The sequence below is a fragment of the Schistocerca americana genome, chromosome 10 (assembly GCF_021461395.2).
Source record: "Schistocerca americana isolate TAMUIC-IGC-003095 chromosome 10, iqSchAmer2.1, whole genome shotgun sequence".
Taxonomy (NCBI): Eukaryota; Metazoa; Arthropoda; class Insecta; order Orthoptera; family Acrididae; genus Schistocerca; species Schistocerca americana.
The window spans coordinates 202,593,072-202,611,209 of NC_060128.1; the positions used below are offsets into that span (position 1 = coordinate 202,593,072).

General features: G+C 45.9%; 1 protein-coding gene across 7 annotated transcripts in view; it reads left to right on the top strand.

The window, feature by feature from the left end:
• Window positions 1-18,138, top strand: part of LOC124552523 — a 49,415-nt gene that overhangs the window by 12,015 nt on the left and 19,262 nt on the right. For 5 of the 7 annotated variants that reach the window (XM_047126831.1, XM_047126830.1, XM_047126829.1 and 2 more), the window contains exons 2-3: window positions 6,740-6,804; window positions 16,229-16,378. In XM_047126831.1, the coding sequence (XP_046982787.1) occupies window positions 16,238-16,378 (141 nt within the window). In that variant the 5' untranslated portion in view covers window positions 6,740-6,804; window positions 16,229-16,237. The remainder of the gene's footprint in view (window positions 1-6,739; window positions 6,805-16,228; window positions 16,379-18,138) is intronic. The other 2 variants (XM_047126835.1, XM_047126834.1) reach the window with 1 other exon arrangement.

Consider the following 18,138-nt stretch of genomic DNA (forward strand, 5'->3'; position numbering starts at 1 on the left):
TTGCTTCGACAGATGATGGTCGTCTGGTTCCTGCATGGGCACGTCTGCTGGTGGCATCAGTTCTAGTGCTGGCACTGATTTGATGGTGAGAGGACTGTGTTGTAATGAGAGATTCCAGGATCCCGAGCGTCAGGTAGAGCTGAAGGTGGTGTAGCGGCATCTGGAACAGGCGTTGCCGGCACTCGAGGCCGAAGCTGGTCTGAATGACGCACTGCAACACCCGAGTCCGTCTGGATTTCATACAGGCGTCGGCCACGGTGTCGTAAGATGCGGCCGGGACTCCATTTTGGCCGCCTGCCGTATCCCCGTACCCATACGAGGTCGTCGGCGGTGAACCGGCCAAGCGAAGGCACCCGCGGCCGTGAGGTGGAAGGCCGCAGAAGATGAAGTAGCGTGCGGGGCTGTCGGCCGTGTAAGAGCTCAGCCAGGCTGTGGTCACCCGTGGGGATGAAACGGTAAGAAGCCAGAAATTGGAGAAGCGCATCATCAGCAGCAGAAGAAGAAGTTAGGAGTTTCCTCATCTGAGCCTTAAATGTGCGGACCAGTCGTTCAGCCTCACCGTTTGACTGTGGATGGAACGGAGGGGCCGTGACATGCATGACGCCGTGACGGGCACAAAAATCCACAAAATCGGAAGAGGCAAATTGCAGACCGTTATCAGTAACAAGTGTAGAGGGAAGGCCTTCCAAAGAGAAAATGCGAGCTAGAGCATTGGTGGTTGCCGCAGTGGTAGGCGATGTGCAACGGACAATGAAAGGAAAGTTAGAGTAGGCGTCAATAACGAGAAACCAGTAAATACCTAAAAAAGGTCCTGCGAATTCAGCATGAATACGCTCCCACGGCTTCTCAGGTGAAAGCCACAGTGACAAAGATGACTTCGGGGCGGTGGCCTGTGGTGCACAAGGGCCGTAGGCAGCGACCGTGTATGTGATTTCAGAGTCCATGCCGGGCCAGTACACATGACGGTGCGCCAGAGATTTCGTGCAAGACACACCCCAGTGCCCTTGGTGAAGGAGGCGCAAGACCGAAGCACGCAAAGACGCAGGTACCATAACACGCGGCGAAGCATTTTCGGTGGAAAGGAGGATAACACCATCCCTAGCCGTGAGGCGGTAACACAAAGCTTAGTAGTTCCGCAACGGATCAGAAGTCTTAGTGGACGGACAATCTGGCCGACCCATCTGAATACAGTGTAAAACCCGGGAGAGTGTAGGGTCAGAACCCGTAGCAGCCGCCAGTCAGTCCCCAGTGATGGAGAACCCGTCCATAACCCGCTGCTCGACAACATCCAGGTGGAAACACAAAACTTCATCCCTATCGAATGCCAGATCAGGACCCACGGAAAGGCGAGACAGTCCGTCAGCATTCGCATGTTGAGCCGTCGGGCAGAAATGAATCTCATAATTGAAACGAGACAAGTAAAGAGCCCAACACTGGAGGCAGTGTGCAGCCTTGTCGGGAAGTGACATTGATGGATGAAACAAGGAAACAAGTGGTTTTTGATCCGTAACAAGATGAAATTTGGATCCATAGAGAAAAACACCAAACTTATGAAGTGCATAAATAATGGCCAAAGCTTCCTTTTCAATTTGAGAATACTTTTGTTGGGCATCCGGAGCGTTTTGCAGGCATAAGCAATGGGTTGTTCAGAACTGTCAGAAAAAACGGTGCGCAAGGACTGCACCGACCCCGTATGGAGAGGCGTCCGTGGCAAGAACAAGATGTTGGCCAGGTCGATAGGTAGCCAGGCACGGGGCCTGTTTCAGCAGTCTTCAGTTTCTGGAAAGCCGCATTGCATGACGCGGACCAGTGAAAAGGCACGTTTTTATGCAACAGGCGATGCAGCGGCTGAGCCACCGAAGCAGCAGACGGTAAAAACTTGTGATAGTAAGCTATTTTCCCCAAGAAGGCCTGCAGTTCCTTAACAGATGTAGGGCGAGGAAGGGCATCGATCACAGCGACAGTTTGCTGAAGCGGACAAGTACCATTCCAAGAGACTTGAAACCCCAAGTACGTGATAGATGCCTGAAAATATTTTGATTTCTGAAGATTACACTTAAGACCGGCAGTCTGTAAGACATGAAAAAGTGTGCGGAGTTTTTGAAGATGTTCGTCAGTGGTGGAGCCAGTGACAACAATGTCATCCTGGTAATTTATACACCCAGGGACAGTGAGCAATAATTGTTCCAAGAATCCCTGAAAGAGAGCAGGGGCGCTGGCAACCCCGAATGGCAATCGTTGGTATTGATAGAGACCGAAAGGCATGTTAAAAACCAGAAACTGGTGGGAAGCAGTGTCGAGAGGAAGTTGATGATAAGCTTCTGACAGGTCAAGTTTAGAAAAATACTGGCCTCCAGCAAGCTTAGTGAACAATTCTTCAGGTTGAGGCATAGGGTAAGTGTCGATAAGGCATTGAGCATTTACAGTGGCTTTGAAATTGCCACAGAGACGAATATCATCATTTGGCTTAGCAACGACAACAACAGGAGAGGACCACTCACTGGAAGTGACAGGAAGCAAGACCGTTTGACCTGATCATGAAGGGCCACAGGAATGGGCCGAGCCCGAAAAAACTTAGGCCGAGCAGTGGGTTTGAGCGTGATATGAGCTTCAAAGTCGTTTGCACGTCCTAACCCAGGAGAAAAAAGGGACGAAAATGTCGTTGACGAGGAATCCAATTGAGCAGAGACGATATTGACAGTCATCTATGGAGAACCCAAAAGCGCGAAAGGCATCGAAACCAAAAAGATTCTCCGCGTTACTATGGTCGACCACAAATATGGGAACAATGCGAATGACAGATTTGTAAGATACCTCAGCACCAAATTGTCCCAAGAGAGAAATTTTCTGTTTATTGTAAGTCCGTAATTGCCTAGTGACAGGTGACAAGATTGGAGAACCCAACTGAAGATACGTCTGAGAATTGATGATAGTGACAGCAGAGCCAGTATCCACCTGCATGCGAACATCTCGACCAAGTATTTGGACAGTGAGGAACAACTTCCCTGAAAGGGAAGAAGTACAACATCATGTTCAGGAACATCATGTATGTGGTCGGTGTTTTTTTTTTTTTGACAGACGGCCCAACTTTGTGGACAATCTTCTCGGGAATGTTTCGTAAAACGCCGCGGACATGAAGGAAGTTGCCGTGGTTCTTGCTGCAGTTTCTTAGAGGTTTGTTTACGGTTAGGCCGAGGCTGCGCTTGGGAGCGTACTGCGGCCACGTCGGCCAGCGGGGACACGCCACCCGCTTCGTCAACATCGCACAGAGGTTGTATTTCCCCGACGTCGCCCCACGCCTCTATTTGCGCTCCAGCGGCGCGAGAAATTTCAAAAGACTGAGCGATGGATAAGACTTAATCTAGAGTCGGATTTGCCAACTGAAGGGCACGTTGCCTAACTTCTTTGTCAGGCACCGACCGGATAATAGCATCCCGTACCGTGGAATCGGTGTAGGATTCTTTGTGATCTTCAGTAACAAATTGACACTTTCTACTGAGGCCGTGAAGTTCAGCAGCCCAAGCGCGATAGGATTGATTCGGTTGTTTTTGACAAAGATAAAAGGCAACACGAGAGGCTACCACATGCGTTTGCTTTTGAAAATAGACTGACAGAAGTGAGCACATTTCAGCTAAGGACAAAGACGCAGGATCTTTCAAAGGAGCCAATTGCGACAACAACAGATACATTTGAGGTGAAATCGATGAAAGGAACGGACACGTTTGTCCGTGTGCGACACGAAATGCCAAGAAGTGCTGTCGAAGACGTTTTTCGTAATCGGACCAGTCTTCCGCCATCTCGTCGTAAGGAGGAAAAGGAAGTAGAGACGACGACGAGGGACGCCCCACATTTGATGCCGCGACAAAATCAGGAATCGCATTTGTGAGAAGCGTTTGCTGTTCTATGAGACTTTGCAATAGTTGCTCTAAAGTAGCCGTGGAAACATGTGGGTCAACGATGGAAAAGAAAAATCACTACCTCATCGCCAATTGTAATTACTTCAAGTTGAACAAATATATTCCAAGGACGACGCAATACATGAAAGTCACAGATCAAGTAAACAGAGTGAGACGTGTGTACACTTTAACAGTCAAATCATAACTGAGTCTGAGTTAGGGGCCGCTTAGGTGGCGCTGCTGCTGCACGGCTGGCAGACAGCGCCGCATGTAGAGGACGTGCGTGACTGCGCGGCGCCACTTTCAAAGATCAGCTAGTCCTAATAGATAGAAAGCTTACTTGCAATTTTTTTTAAAGAGCAAGAGACTTCATTTTATAAGCAAATATATTTAGTTTTGTACTTTCTGTAATGGCGTAATACAGATGGTCTTATCTGCTCACTACTAAAAAGGAATGGTCCAAGTTTTTCTTATTTTGAATATGACAGCATTTAATTTAATTTACATAAATTGAAAATTGTTAAATAAAAGTTGGACAGCACTTTAAATTTCTCTTTCACAAACTTTTACATTGAATTGTTCTGGTGCTGAACTGAACTGATTTGGCAGGCACAGCTGCCGAAATATGAATATGTCCTTAATAGTGGAAACCTGGACGTGCACTATTGATGGTATTTTAGTTTAGTTACTATTTAAAATCGTCTAAATGTTCTTACAGTTTCTGCAGTAACCACAATCATTGTACGGGTCCAGTTTTCCGGCTATTGTTGATGAGCTTCTTCCACATCTTGTCTGCATGTAGCCTGTCACGGGGAAAACCATCTATTGTCCACCCTCTGGCAGTGTGGCCATCCTCGATTATGTCCATATGAAAGGTTGTGTGTCTTATTATAGCGTACGTTCTTACACCTCTTTTTCTGAATTTATTTGGGCTTTTGTTGTTGGCTCCAGCCTCATTGCACGAGTGTATCACCATAGTCTGGATGTACCGTTTTAGTCCAGAAGGGATGTCCCGAGTCCTGCCTGCTGTCTCACCTCCTCATTCCTTAACTTCTTCTGGCCGTTGGTCGAAGAAGTTTAATTTCTGATGCCTGCGGTCTCTGTGACACTCTTTGTGAGGCTGCATGCTAAAGTACCCTAGATCAATATTGGTATGAAGTAGTTGTTTAACATAATTAATGTCACTTTTTCAGGAATATGGAGCCTGTGAAAGGATTCTCACTTATGTGCAGAATTCAGCAACTACTCAGTGTCGGTAATCTACTGAGATGCAGAAAACTGTACATACACTCTCACTGGTGATACAGTTTCACACTTGCCAGATGTCCACGTCTGTTGACTGCCATCATCACCGTCTTGGTCTCATTGATGTGGAAGCTGTATTCCTGGAACTGGGATTTCCTTATTTTGAGCCTGATCTGAACTTTCTCATCTGTTTCACCCTGAGATCATATCAGCAAAGGCAACTCCATTAAGTTCACAAAAACTTTTCTCTATGTTCCGTATTATGTCATCCAGAACAGTTGCGGGGGCAATGTATGGCCTCCTCTAGCTCCACCCTCCGTCCGAAACCGCGAAGACCGCCCCTCGGCAACTCGTACGCAGCTAACACAATCTCGCACGACGTCACCAGTCTGTGACGTACATCTCTTTTTTCCTCGGGCACTTCCAGATGTGTTCCCTTGTAGCACTGTGATATGCCTCCTTTACATCTAGGAACACAGTTAACAGGTTCTTGCCTTTCTCCTGGTATGTTTCCATCAGCATGCAGATACTAAAAATTAGATCCACTATTGATCTGTTATTTGTGAAGGCATATTGCCCGTCTTGCAGCTGCAATTCTATTGTTGTTCTCTCTCTTTCCTCTGTGATTTTATCCATAGTTTACACCTCGTGTGACAGCTGAAGTACTCCCCTTTTAGTGAGTTTCAGTAGCGAAGGTGAAAAAATTTGCATTATTTTAAATTGAAATTCATACTGTAATAATTGTTTTAACAATAAATTTTACATGATGTTAAATTCATACATAATTGAGTTATAACTTCCACTTCTCTCCAGTTGTAATGGTTTCTTATGACAATTCGTGTTTTATGTAAATTACTTCTGTTTCAGTTTATACTGAAGATATGGCTGTGATATTTTCTTACATTACAAACAATAATTGTACAATTTATGACCAATTAAAATAATTTCTGTATATGACTAAATATCATTAAGAATAATTATGCATGTTGGAATGTAAACATATAAACCTTAAACATGAATATATGTAGTGAAATTGACTGGATGGGGGGATACATTTTGGAGTACTGCTCATCTCATTGTCATCAGGCTGCATTTATTTTAAAATGCAACTGTGTAATTTATAATGGCATCATTTGGTCTGAGAGTAGTAGATATGCATATTAAATTTAGACAGATTGTAGATTGCAGTGCAAGCTGTTAGCTTTGATTGGTGACTACATAAAAAAGTATGGCGAAGTGATGTCTTATAATCACTCGCTTTTATTAATGTGTTGGGACTGAGAGGGAATATGGGGATTTTACGCAACTGTGCTTGATATTGACGCCTTCAGACAAATTAATAGCATAAACGTGGCAGAATGTGTGGCACATGGATTTCTCTTAAAGTTTTTTTTTTTTTTTTTTTTTTTTTTTAAGATTCTTGTTTCCTGTATATCACTCATAGATCAAAATGGTAAAAGAAACTGATGCCTGTAAACAAACAGTGTGGGCAGGTGTTTGGTGATGACATTAATAAACAGTGGAGCAACATTGTGTGTGTCTGTTATGTATATTTTCTTCCCTTTTTGAAGTTATTTTATAAATATTTTAAATTTCAGGTGTTGTGGAGTTGGCTCTTGCACACGGGTTTTTTGGGCCAGCTGCAGGAGGTGTGCAAACTGAGGTAAGGCTTTTGGAAGCTCTGTTTGTATATTGATGCAATATTCTGCTCATATTTGGTACAAAAACCCTAAAGAGCTCTAGTAGAACATAGTCACAGGAAAAGTACAAAACCTGGAGTAACTCATTAGAAGAAAAGCTGCCACATGTTTAAAGTACTTGTTAGGTTTTTACAGTTCTGTACAGTTGTGCAAAATAGTCTTTCATTTTTTGTTATAGTGGATGTGTCACAACCGTCAATTTAGGGAATCGAAGAACAGTTAATGCAGAACGGTATACTATACGACACTCTATTTGCCTATACTCGCTGACAAAATCGGGAAAATTTTGTGTTAGGCAGTGAACGGACACATTTTCTGTGCTTAGTGCCACCCACCCCCCTCCCCCAGGGTTCTCGAGGTTCTTTTCCGGGTTTGCACGTGGCGCACACGGGGCCCCGAGCTCTTGCAGCCCATTATTTGTACCTGGGCTGCATTTCCTTCATCCTGCCCCTCCTTCACTATCCTCAGTCCTTCCCCACTGCCCCCTCCTTCCCCTCTTTCGGTGTTCTAATTTATGTAGACATTGTTATCCACCTGTATTGCTTGTTCCTCCTGCCTGTTCTGTCATCTTTTCTGGTGTTTAGGTTTCACCTCCACTTCTAAATTCCTGTGTTCAGTGTGAGCCATTTGGGGAAGAACTCCCTACCTAGCGTCTGCAGTCTGGATTGCTTTCCCCTTTCTTCCCCACCGTAGCCCCTCTCCACTGCGCGAGGTCACCGGCACGTGTAGGCAGTCGTGTTGTGGGCGTATTACGTACCCGTCTGGCTGAGCCCCATGACACTACTGATACACGAGCTGTTCCCTCCGCACGTGTGCCGAGGAGTGGTTGCTCGTCTTCCAGGAGTGTCGGTACTGCTGGCAACAGCTGCCTCTGCCAGGTAGCCCCGGCTGTGGCCGGGTGGTGCCCACGGGGAGAGCCCGATCGGAGTGGGTGGTACCGGGGCAGATACTTGCTGCGCCGATCAGAGTGGGTGATACCGGGGCAGATGCTTGCTGCGCGAAGCGTATCGGGCTGCAAACATCTGACCGTTCTCAGCCGTCTGTTCCGATGGTGAAGGATCACTGAATGTCGCTTTGTGTGACCCGGCAGCCTTTCCTTCCCTGGCTATATTGTGGCGAGAGGGCCGTGCTCACCGTCTCGGGGCGAAACACTTTCCCCCGCTACCTCATTTGTACTACTACGGACGGGGTCATATTCGCCACCACAAATAGAATATTGAGGACGAGTTTGGTGAAATGGAATCTCTCGGCAAGATGCGATCGGGCTTCCTGTTGACGAAAGCTTCGTCTGCCACCCAATCTGCAGCTCTTTTCGATTGTGATCATTTCGGCAGTGTCCTAATGTCCGTTTCCGCTCACCAATCTGAATGCGGTCCACGGAGTCATTTTTCGTAGGGATCTCACCCTGCGAGCTGACGACGAACTCTGGCGAATCTGGAGTGACGTGACGTTCATTTTGTTCGACGTGTGAAGAAATTTTGGCTTTAGAGGAGAATACCTCCCAGAGAAGGTAAAGGTTACGCGCTACAGATGTGACGTGAAGCCGTACGTCCCACCACCCCCGAGGTGCTTTCGGTGCTCGAGTTTTCGGCATACATTTTCCCACCGTACGGCGGACCCTCGAGGTGGTGACACGCGGTCCACTAGGGAAGCCCCCATATTCTGCCACCCGTGTACGTCAATTGTCACAACCGTCACTCCCCTCGCTCACTAGATTGTGGAGCTTACAGACGATCTAGGAGTGAAAGTCCCCGGATTGCCCGTCTTACACTGAGGCTCGCTAAAAGTACGAGAGACTCCATCCGGTGTCACTTTCTTCAACTTTTTCCTCCGTTACGTCCTTCCCTGCTCCTGCCGCTTCCGTATCCCCGCCCCGCCCCGTCCCCTGCCTTCCCGTGTCTCCCCTCCGGGAGCCGCTCCCCCTCCCCGGCCGGAGCGCCCTCCTTCCTCCTTCGGCACCTGCCGGTGGTGTGGCTCCCCCCGGAATCCCTCTCCCCGGCATGTCTCAGACTGGAAGCCTTCTGTCACAACTCGGCCACGAGACACCTCACCTGTGTTCCCCCGAGTCGCCTGCTCTCTTTTAATTCTGGATATTGCAGAAGCCTGTGCTCCCTCTGTGCCCTGCCCTCCTCCACCTCTAAAAGAGAAGAAGAAACGTAAGCCCCAGGACAAGACTCCCCACCCCCCCGTGCAGTGCCCCCAGACATAACGTCTCGCCTCGCAACTGGAGCCTACGCACGTCATCCGATCCTTGTCAGTATAGCGGTCGCGCGGTTCCAGACTGGAGCGCCTAGAACCGCTCGGCCGTGTCTCCTCTCGGTGACGGTTCCCCTACGCACTTCGGTGCCACTCGTGGCACCTGTACTGCTATCGATCTCACGATCTCCCCCCCCACGCTCCCGTGACTTCCGTACATTGGTCACCCCGTGATTATCTTTGTGACAGTGACCACTTTCCAATGATTCTACTGTTCCCCTGCCGCCGCCAGGCAGACAGGCCCCCACGTCGGGCATTCTGCAGGGCCTATTGGCCTTTATGTACATCTGCTGTGCACTTCGACCTCTCTCTGGAATTGCGTCGATGCGTTTGTGTGGGGCATCTCTGCCTCTATTCTTCGTGCTGCTGTCACTGCTGTCCCCCTATCCACAAGTCCCCCTCACCATTAACTGGTACCGAGGTGGACCAAAGACGTAGCAGTCGTTGTCTGGGACTGGCAGTGGGAGCTGTAGCGATTTAAATGAGCTGAGGCTCGTTTCCTTATTAAGCAGAGTAAAATGGAATGCTGGGAGTGCTACGTTTTCTCCTCGGGGACTTACGCCTCATCCTCGCACGTCTGGTCCACGCTCGGTAGCTTTCTGGGCCACCGGCGACAGTCGACTGTCCGGGGTCTCACTCTCCGAGGTTCTCTGCGCATCGATCCGTCGGTCCTTGCGGAATACCTTGTGACACACTTTGCGACGGCATCGGCATTGTCTTCCTATCCTGGTACCCTTCTCCAGCAGAAACGCAGAGTTGAACAGACCCCTACCCTTCCCCCCCCCCCCACCCCCCCACCCCCCACTCTGTTTTAACCCCCACCTTCACTCAGTGAGAATTCTTGCAGGCCGTTACCTCTTCACACGACGTGTCCTGCGGTCTGGATTCCGTCCAAAACCAGACGATCCGACACTCGGAGTTTACCGAGAGGCGACATCTACTCGGTCTTCGACTGCATTTGGCTCGTAGGTGTTTTCCTGTCGCAGTGGCGAGACAGTGTAGTTATCCCCGTTCTTAAGCGCAGGAAGAAACCGACATCTCTCGACAGCTACCGCCCGATTAGCTTGACGAAGGTACTTTGTAGACTGCTCGAGAGAATGGTTAGCTTCACTTCGTGTCGGGTACTCAAATCTCGGGGCCTCGAGTCCTCGTATTGGTGTGGTTTCCAGGGAGTGAGACCCCGGACAGTCGACCGTCGCCGGTGGCGCAGAAAGCTACCGAGCGTGGACCAGACGTGCGAGGATGAGGCATAACTGACCATTTACTCAGATTTTAAACAGCAATCTGACAGGGTTTTACTAATTGCCGGTACCTTCTCACCGATTTCTTTGACCTACGTAAGGCATACGACACGACTTGGCACCGTCACATTGTAGTTACCCTTCGTGACTGGGGCTTTGATGACTGACTTCAGATTTTTATGCGCAAGTTTTTATCCCATCACCCGTTCCAGGTTCGAGTTGACACTGGACTAAGTACCCTTCGGATTCAGGAGAATAGTATCCCAAAGGGTTCTGTGTCGAGTCACTTTCTTCCTCGACGGGCTTTCAAACTCTGTCGGGACTGTCACTACCCTGGAGTTTTTTGTCGACGACCGAGCGAGGTGGCGCAGTGGTTAACACACTGGACTCGCATTCGGCAGGACGACGGTCCGAACCCACGTCCGGCCGTCCCGATTTAGATTTACTGTTATTTCTCTAGATCGCTTCTGGCAAAAGCCGGGACAGTTCCTTTAAATGGTCACGCCCGACTTCCTTCCCCGTCCTTCCCTAATCTGATAGGACCTATGTCGGCAATTTTTGCATCTGGTGCAGTTCCCACTTCGCTATCTGACGGGTCTCCGCGTGAGCCGTCTCCCGTGGCTTCCCGTTTTCTCCCTCCAAAGTGCAGGTTACACACTCTCGTCATCGGCCGACAGTATGCCGCGATCCAGAACTTTATGTAGGTGACCAGCTCCTCAGTGTTGTAGCACAGTCCTGTTTCTTGGGTCTTATTCCCGATAAGAAGCTCACACGGCTGCACATATTCGCCACCTGAAAACGACATGCGTGCAGAAGCTTAATGCTCTCTGCTTCGTGGCCCACATTTATGGAGGTGCAAACAGAGCTAGTCTTCTCCATCTTTACCGTGTTCTGGACTTGTCCAGACTATATTATGGTAGTCAGATTTACGGCTCAGCTAGTCCTTCCAATCTGAATATACGTGACCGTGTACACCGTTGTGGTCTGTGTCTGGTTGTTGGTGCGTTTCACACTGCTTCTGTCGGCAGTCTCCTGACAGAAGTCTAGATTCTCCCTATACAAATACGATGGCGCCAACTCCCGGTTCTTACGCATTTGCCATTTGTAGATTCCCTGACTGTCCCTGTACCCTGTCTTCTTTGCAAACGGGGGATGTCTCATTCCCGATAACCGCCCACGGGTGGGACTGATTATTGGAATGCATCTCACTTCCCCCCCGTCGGGATCTCCGTCTCCACTCGCTGGAATGCACTCCTCGGATTTCTTCCCACACCCTCCCTCGGATGGTGCCTAGGCAACAGATTAAGTCCAACCTATTCCAGGGTCCTAATGTCTCTTTCGCCGCTACGGTTTTCCGGTGTCTCGTATGTTCTATCCTTGAAGGTGGGATACACTTTTATGTCTCCTAGCTTAGAGCGCCATTTTTATTGCTGGAATCGTGTAGTGTCTTCACAGCAGAGCTAGTAGCCATCAACAGGGCCCTCAGTTTTGTTTCTCAGGCCTCATTCTACAGTGTTTTAATATGTACCAAATCAGTGAGCTGCTGCCGGCTATCGACCGATGCTACTCTCTTCGTCATTCGGTCTCTCCTATCCGTGACCACCTCTCTGCCCTTGAGTGTGCCACCTATTCAGTTGTCTTTCTATGTGTCCCGAGTCGTGGCGGCATCCCAGGGAAGCTCTCTCTTGCACTAAAGTTGAATGACATATAATACGCTACTGCTCTCAGTAATAAACTCCGCACAATCGAGGAGCCTACTGCAATTACGCATGCTTCTTTCTACTCCTCTCGGAAGGAGTCCACTGTCGTGTGTCGTCTACACATTGGTCGTACCAGGCTCGCTCATTGTTTCCTCTTGCGTAACAAACCACACCCACAGTGTGATTGTGGAGCCAGACTAACAGTATTACATATATTGGTGGAATGTCCCCTTTTTTTGACCCTTCGTACTAAGTAGAGTGTTGCAGATTCCTTAAATTTAATATTAAGAGACGATTCACGGACGGTTGAACTTACCCTCAGTTTCTTCCCTGAAAGTGGTTTTTATTTTTAAATTTAAGGTTTTGCTTTACTCCGGGAGTAGGGGCAGGGCGGTTGTGGTTGGGGCCTCTCTTCCTGTTTTCTCGGTCTGGGACCCATGACCACTTCCCCTTGAAAAGACTGTTCCTTTAGCCCTCCATTTTCTCAATTTATGCTTTGGGCTACCCTTTTTAACCTTTTACCATGTGTGTTTTAGCTTCCCCATTCTATAGTTTGATTCTTCTGACTGGATCCATCCACTCTGAGCAGACTCTCTCTCTTTTGTGTGTAACTTTGGAATTGCGGGATTGATATCCTCACCATTTGGTCCCGTAACCCCCCCCCCCCCCTCAATTAATCAATCAATCAATCTGTGCCTACTGCCACGATCTGTTGACCATGAAACAAAATTAACAGTGTGTGCAAATACTGACCACGAAAGCCTACATTGTACAAAACTGGGAGTAGCAGCGTTCTTTGTCACGAACACTGCCTGTTCACACACAGCGTGTCAAAAAACTGCCAATTAATGCATAATCTCTCATCTTCATCTGGACTATTGCCTTAAGACCTCTTTATCTTGCACTGACAGTGATTTTTATTGCCTTGCTTGACTGATCCTTCCAAAACCCTGTTTTTGAGCTACCATCACCAGAGTGGAGAAATGTTTGCAGAATTGGTTCAAAAGCATGCAGAAGCATGTCAATTTTTAATGCATTCTCGAGATTGTGCAGGTTACAAAAAGCACATTGGAATACATTGCAAGTCAGAGTGGGCGATATGGCTGGAAATGGGAAGTGGTGTAACAATTACATTTAAAAGGTAAATATCTTCAAGTAGTTCATAGTAACCAAAGAGGAAATATGAGGGTTGAATGAAAAGTAACACCTCCATCTTAGTTGATTGGGTTTGCATGGGAATGTTTTAATAAATCAAACGCAGAAATAATCCTTGGAATGTGATGTTTAATTACCAATATTCACTTTTCCACATAATTACCAGCCAATTGGGTACATTTCGGCCAATGATGAACAAGTTTTCTGAAGCCATCACAGAAGGAATCGACACTGTTTCTGCAACCACAGTCTCTCAGTTCTCTCAACATCATCAGAAGCACAGTGATGTCCCCGCAGATCAGCTTTCATTATCGGGAACAGATGGAAGTCAGACGGTGCTAAATCTGGACTGCATGGAGAATGCCGTACAGTGGTGAGATTCAGTCTCTGAAATTGTGCTGTGGTTGCACATGAAGTGTGTGGTTTGGCATTGTCATGCTGCAGGAAAACAGAACTTCCAATAGCCAAGCAAAGCAATAAATTGACCCACACGTTCTTGTGAAATGACGATTGTGCTTGCAGTTTCTCTCAGAGTGATACGATGATCGTCCTGTATCAGTCTGTCGACATTTTGCTTGTGAAATTCGGTGGTTGCGGTCACGGGACGTCCGACTCTGTCCTGCAGGTCAGATGTTCCCACCTCGACATCTTTAAACTTACTCACCCGACGATGCACAATACTAATGTCAACACAATCACCATAAACTGCTTTCATTTTCTGATGAATCTCCTGTGGGGTGACATCTTCTGTTGTCAAGAATTGAATGACTGCACGTTGCTTTAATTGCATTGACCGACCGTCTGTGCAGGGCTGTAACAACACAACCTTCACTGCTAAGGCTTCCCACCAATTGGAACCATAGAGAAGAGGCGGTCGAACAAGCCAGTACCTGCCGCATACCGATGCTACCGACTGTTGGAGAGTTACGAAAGTGGAGGCATTACTTTTCAGTCAACCGTAGTGCATACTAAGAAATTCATAAAATACGTAACAAGCACCTTTTTAAAGAGAAATGTTCTTAGGCAGTATCGTCATCAAGTTACTAGAGTATGTTACAGACTCTAAGATTAAGACTGTAAAATTCGTACACAGTTGTGTGTGTACTCTCACATGACTTACATAAATGCCTCTGTCTGCTTATGACAGATCAGGTTCTAAGTTTTCCTGTTAACTGTAAAACAATGAATTATTATATTTATTAAAACATCCTGTAGTTTTGTGATGTTCGTGTGTGATTCCCAGCTAAAGATGGCAGCAAGTAAGTTTGCCAAAATATTGCACCATTTGGACGGCACCATAAGGCTGATTAAGTGAGAACGTTTCAAAATTCCCTCAGTGGCATTTATACCCTGACGTGTGCTGTGCTGATGAACTGTACTGTTTTGTTGTGTGGGCAACCGACCTTTTCCAGTTTTTTCATCTTGTTGGGGTCTTAGTTCTTGTCTAATTTACTGAAGTTTTTGTTTGTAAAATGTGATAGGTAGTGCATGCTGGCATACAAGGGGTTTCTTAAACAGTAATTTACACATTTTTTTCTGTCTACTTCAACAGTATTGCTCTGTCTGCTCACCTTTAAATGGTCAAGAAACTTCACCAGCTGCAATTTGTGCCCCCCCCCCCCCCCCCCAAAAAAAAGATGGTCCCATAATTGAGTACTGAATGAGAACAAGCATAGTACATCGATATGCACTACGTTTCGTATTGAACGAATTGTAGAACGTACTTTACTCATGTGGTTATATCAGTGTGAGATTTCCATGAGTGTAGGTGATGAAAATCCCTTGGAATTTTGTTTTGTTGAAAAACTCCGCATGGTTATAGCTTAATAATACAGTGGGGACCAGTGGAGTTTTATTTTAGTATTGCAAAAAGTTAGATCAACTATATACTTTACATTAAGGAGCAGTCTGTTTAAGCCACCGTTGGTTTGTGCTTCTATTCAACACAGTCTAGCCAGGTTCTTTTGTCAGATATGGGATTTGCGATGCCTTCGTCATAGAGAAATGTTGTTTTACTAAGTAAGATTAACGAAAGGTCACATATGTCAAGTGCGAACAATAATGGGTCGAGGACTGAGCTTCGTCTCATTGTGTTGTTTAGTGGACCATAAAATTTGCTACGTGACTGCAGCTAGCCGTTTTTCTTGTTTGTTAGGGCCAGCAGCACTATGTATGTTAGATAATGATTTAGGTATTAGAAAGGTGCACCAGAATGACCACTTGTAATAATTAATCTTCATTAATGACAGTCTGTTTTGGTGTTTATTGCCATTCTTAAGAACATCTAGAATGATGTAGTGTCAAACTACTGTGAAACCATAATTAACATATTATTTTCAATACATTTGTGTTATTCACCATCCGATCAGAGCGTTGACAGCTATAAGGCAGTTCACTGATGATGTAAGATGAACATCACATCATTCTAGAGTACTTGACAATGGTGGTAAATGGAGAAAAAGTCCGTTGTTAATAAATATTGTTACAAGCAGCTATTCTGGTTCAGCTTTCTAATGAGCTTCCAGCAGTATTGGGCAACTTTTATTGTAGATTGTGTTGTTAGTCATTTCTCTGACTATGTTGTAGTTATGTGGTAATCAAAATCATCATGGTGAGGCAAAGGAATAGAGGGGAATTTGAGTGTGTAGGGAGGGTGGGGGTTGGGTATACTGAGATGATAGTTAAATAAGCTGCATGAACATTTTATTTGATGCCTGTCTTTCAGAATTTGTTCTGGGATTTGACATTTGACAACTACAGTGGTGATGGTGGCTGTGTTTGTTTCTTTCTTTCTTATGTCATTAACAAAAGTGTTCTGTATAAGTAATTTGATGAACAGTAGACATTACTTAAGTTCCTCTTACCAAATGCTGTTTTTTTTACATAAGAAAAATCATTAGTTTCTAAAGGATGAGCATAGTTTTGGTATTTATTAGTTCTAGGCCAAAAAATAACACACTGTTGTGCTTGAGGCATACGAGAATGTTTTCTCTTTTGATTTGCAGTGTGGTTGTAAGGCATGTAAATTGTTGCAGGCAGAAAAGATGGAGAAAACAGAGTTTTGGATGGCAGTAGATTCTTTTCTTAACTCTGTGAAATCTCACAGAAGTGAACCAGTCGACATTGGAGACGAGTCAATTTTGCGGAGACTTCGTAAAACTGCCAACTACGTAAAGGAATACGAGGTGACATTGCTGACAACTGCCTTCACATATGGAATTTGAAGATGAGAGTATCTTGTTACCATACAACACACAGTTGAAAACACAGTGGCCTGTGCTTTTTAAAAAAACTCATGGTGAAACTAAAATCCTTAATTTTTATATCTATATTTAATACACAGTCCAGTCACATTGATGTGACCACCTGTCAAAAGCCCGAATAACCACCAGAGAGGCTCTGGGAGGTACTGGCAGGGATATGGCCTGCTGCCACAGTGCTATAGTGTAACATATCACTTTGTTAAAGTGACGTGTCGTGCAGGCTATTAGGACCGACAAACGACGTTCATCACGTACAGAAGAACCTCACACTTGAGAAGCGTGTTCCATTCTTTGAACGATATTAAATATGTGTGCTTCAGTGGTTGACGATTGTCATTTGACACTCCTAAGTACCCTGTGCGACACATCAGTTTGACAAAGTGCTATGTTACACCATAAGCTTTCTGCTCTTAACTCGTGCCTGATTATTATTATTATTATTATTATTATTATTTAAGTTTTCCCCCTCCAGTAATCTCTGTTTTGCACATCACTTTACCTTCAGTTTGTAAGCTCTCTGGTTTCCAAATCTCATCTGATACAGTCCTCAATAATCGTCACATTTGGTAAGTCTCCCGACCTGTGTTCTCGGCAATTTTTCTGTAACTCTACCTGTTTTGTAAACCTCCCCAGATCTTTTCCTTCATTACTTTTCCTCCCCCTTCAACCTGTCTTCCAGGAGAAGGAGCCACTGGCTCCAAAAGCTTGCACATTTCCACAACTTTCATGTGTGTATCCAATTATATTAACCTGTACTTTGTATCAAAAGAAAATTTACTTGAGAAAATTAGAAAATTAAGAGACAGAATTGCCAGTCAGTACTTGGCATTACGAGGTAATTTTTAGCATAGTGAATATATGTACATAAAAAGGACGTGACACGCTACCTAGATTTGGGAACTTACAGTTACTTTTTCAGAGAGGAGATAGGGTCGGGTGGAGTAAGGTTAAAAAGGAGCGGCAGCTAACTCGGACACCTCACCCTCGTTATAGCTGGGGTCTAAGTGAGCTACTCTTCCTTTTTAATCTGGCTCGGCGTGTCACTTTCTCCTCTTTGAGGAAGAAACTGTAAGTTCCAAAACCTAGGAGTAATGTCTTCACTTTCACATTTGTTTATTTCTTGTACCTGTGCGTTGCAGATGACTTTGTGGTATTAGCAAATGATTTTGAAGAGCAACAGACTTCAGTTATAGATCTCAACCGAGGATGCCGGGCAGCAGAAATGAATGCAAATCTTCTGTTGACAAAATTTGTCCACTAAACGAAGATCTGTAGGAAAAGTACAGCTCGAAAAGAAACTGTCGGACAGTGTCGGAGAATACGTCCGTCTCGGCTAGCACGTAAATACGACTTGAGACCTGAGATCTTAAATCTTTATACATATTGAGCTAGGCTGGCAATCATTTGGAAGACATTTAACAAAATTCAGATCAAATACGGCAGTAAAACTAGGGAAAAAGTTTTCTGATCAGTGTGCCCTCCCAGTTTTGACTGGAGGCTGTGGGACCTGTGCACTTCACGAATAGATGAGGCAGAAGCCTAGAACCGCACAGCGAGGCACGGAAGGTCTGTGTTTGGGTTACAAGGCAAGAAGAAGAAGAAGAAGAAGAAGAAAAGGGCAGAAGACACGAGATCAATTACTGACGTAAAAGACATCACAGAGAGAACAGCGGGGGCAAAGG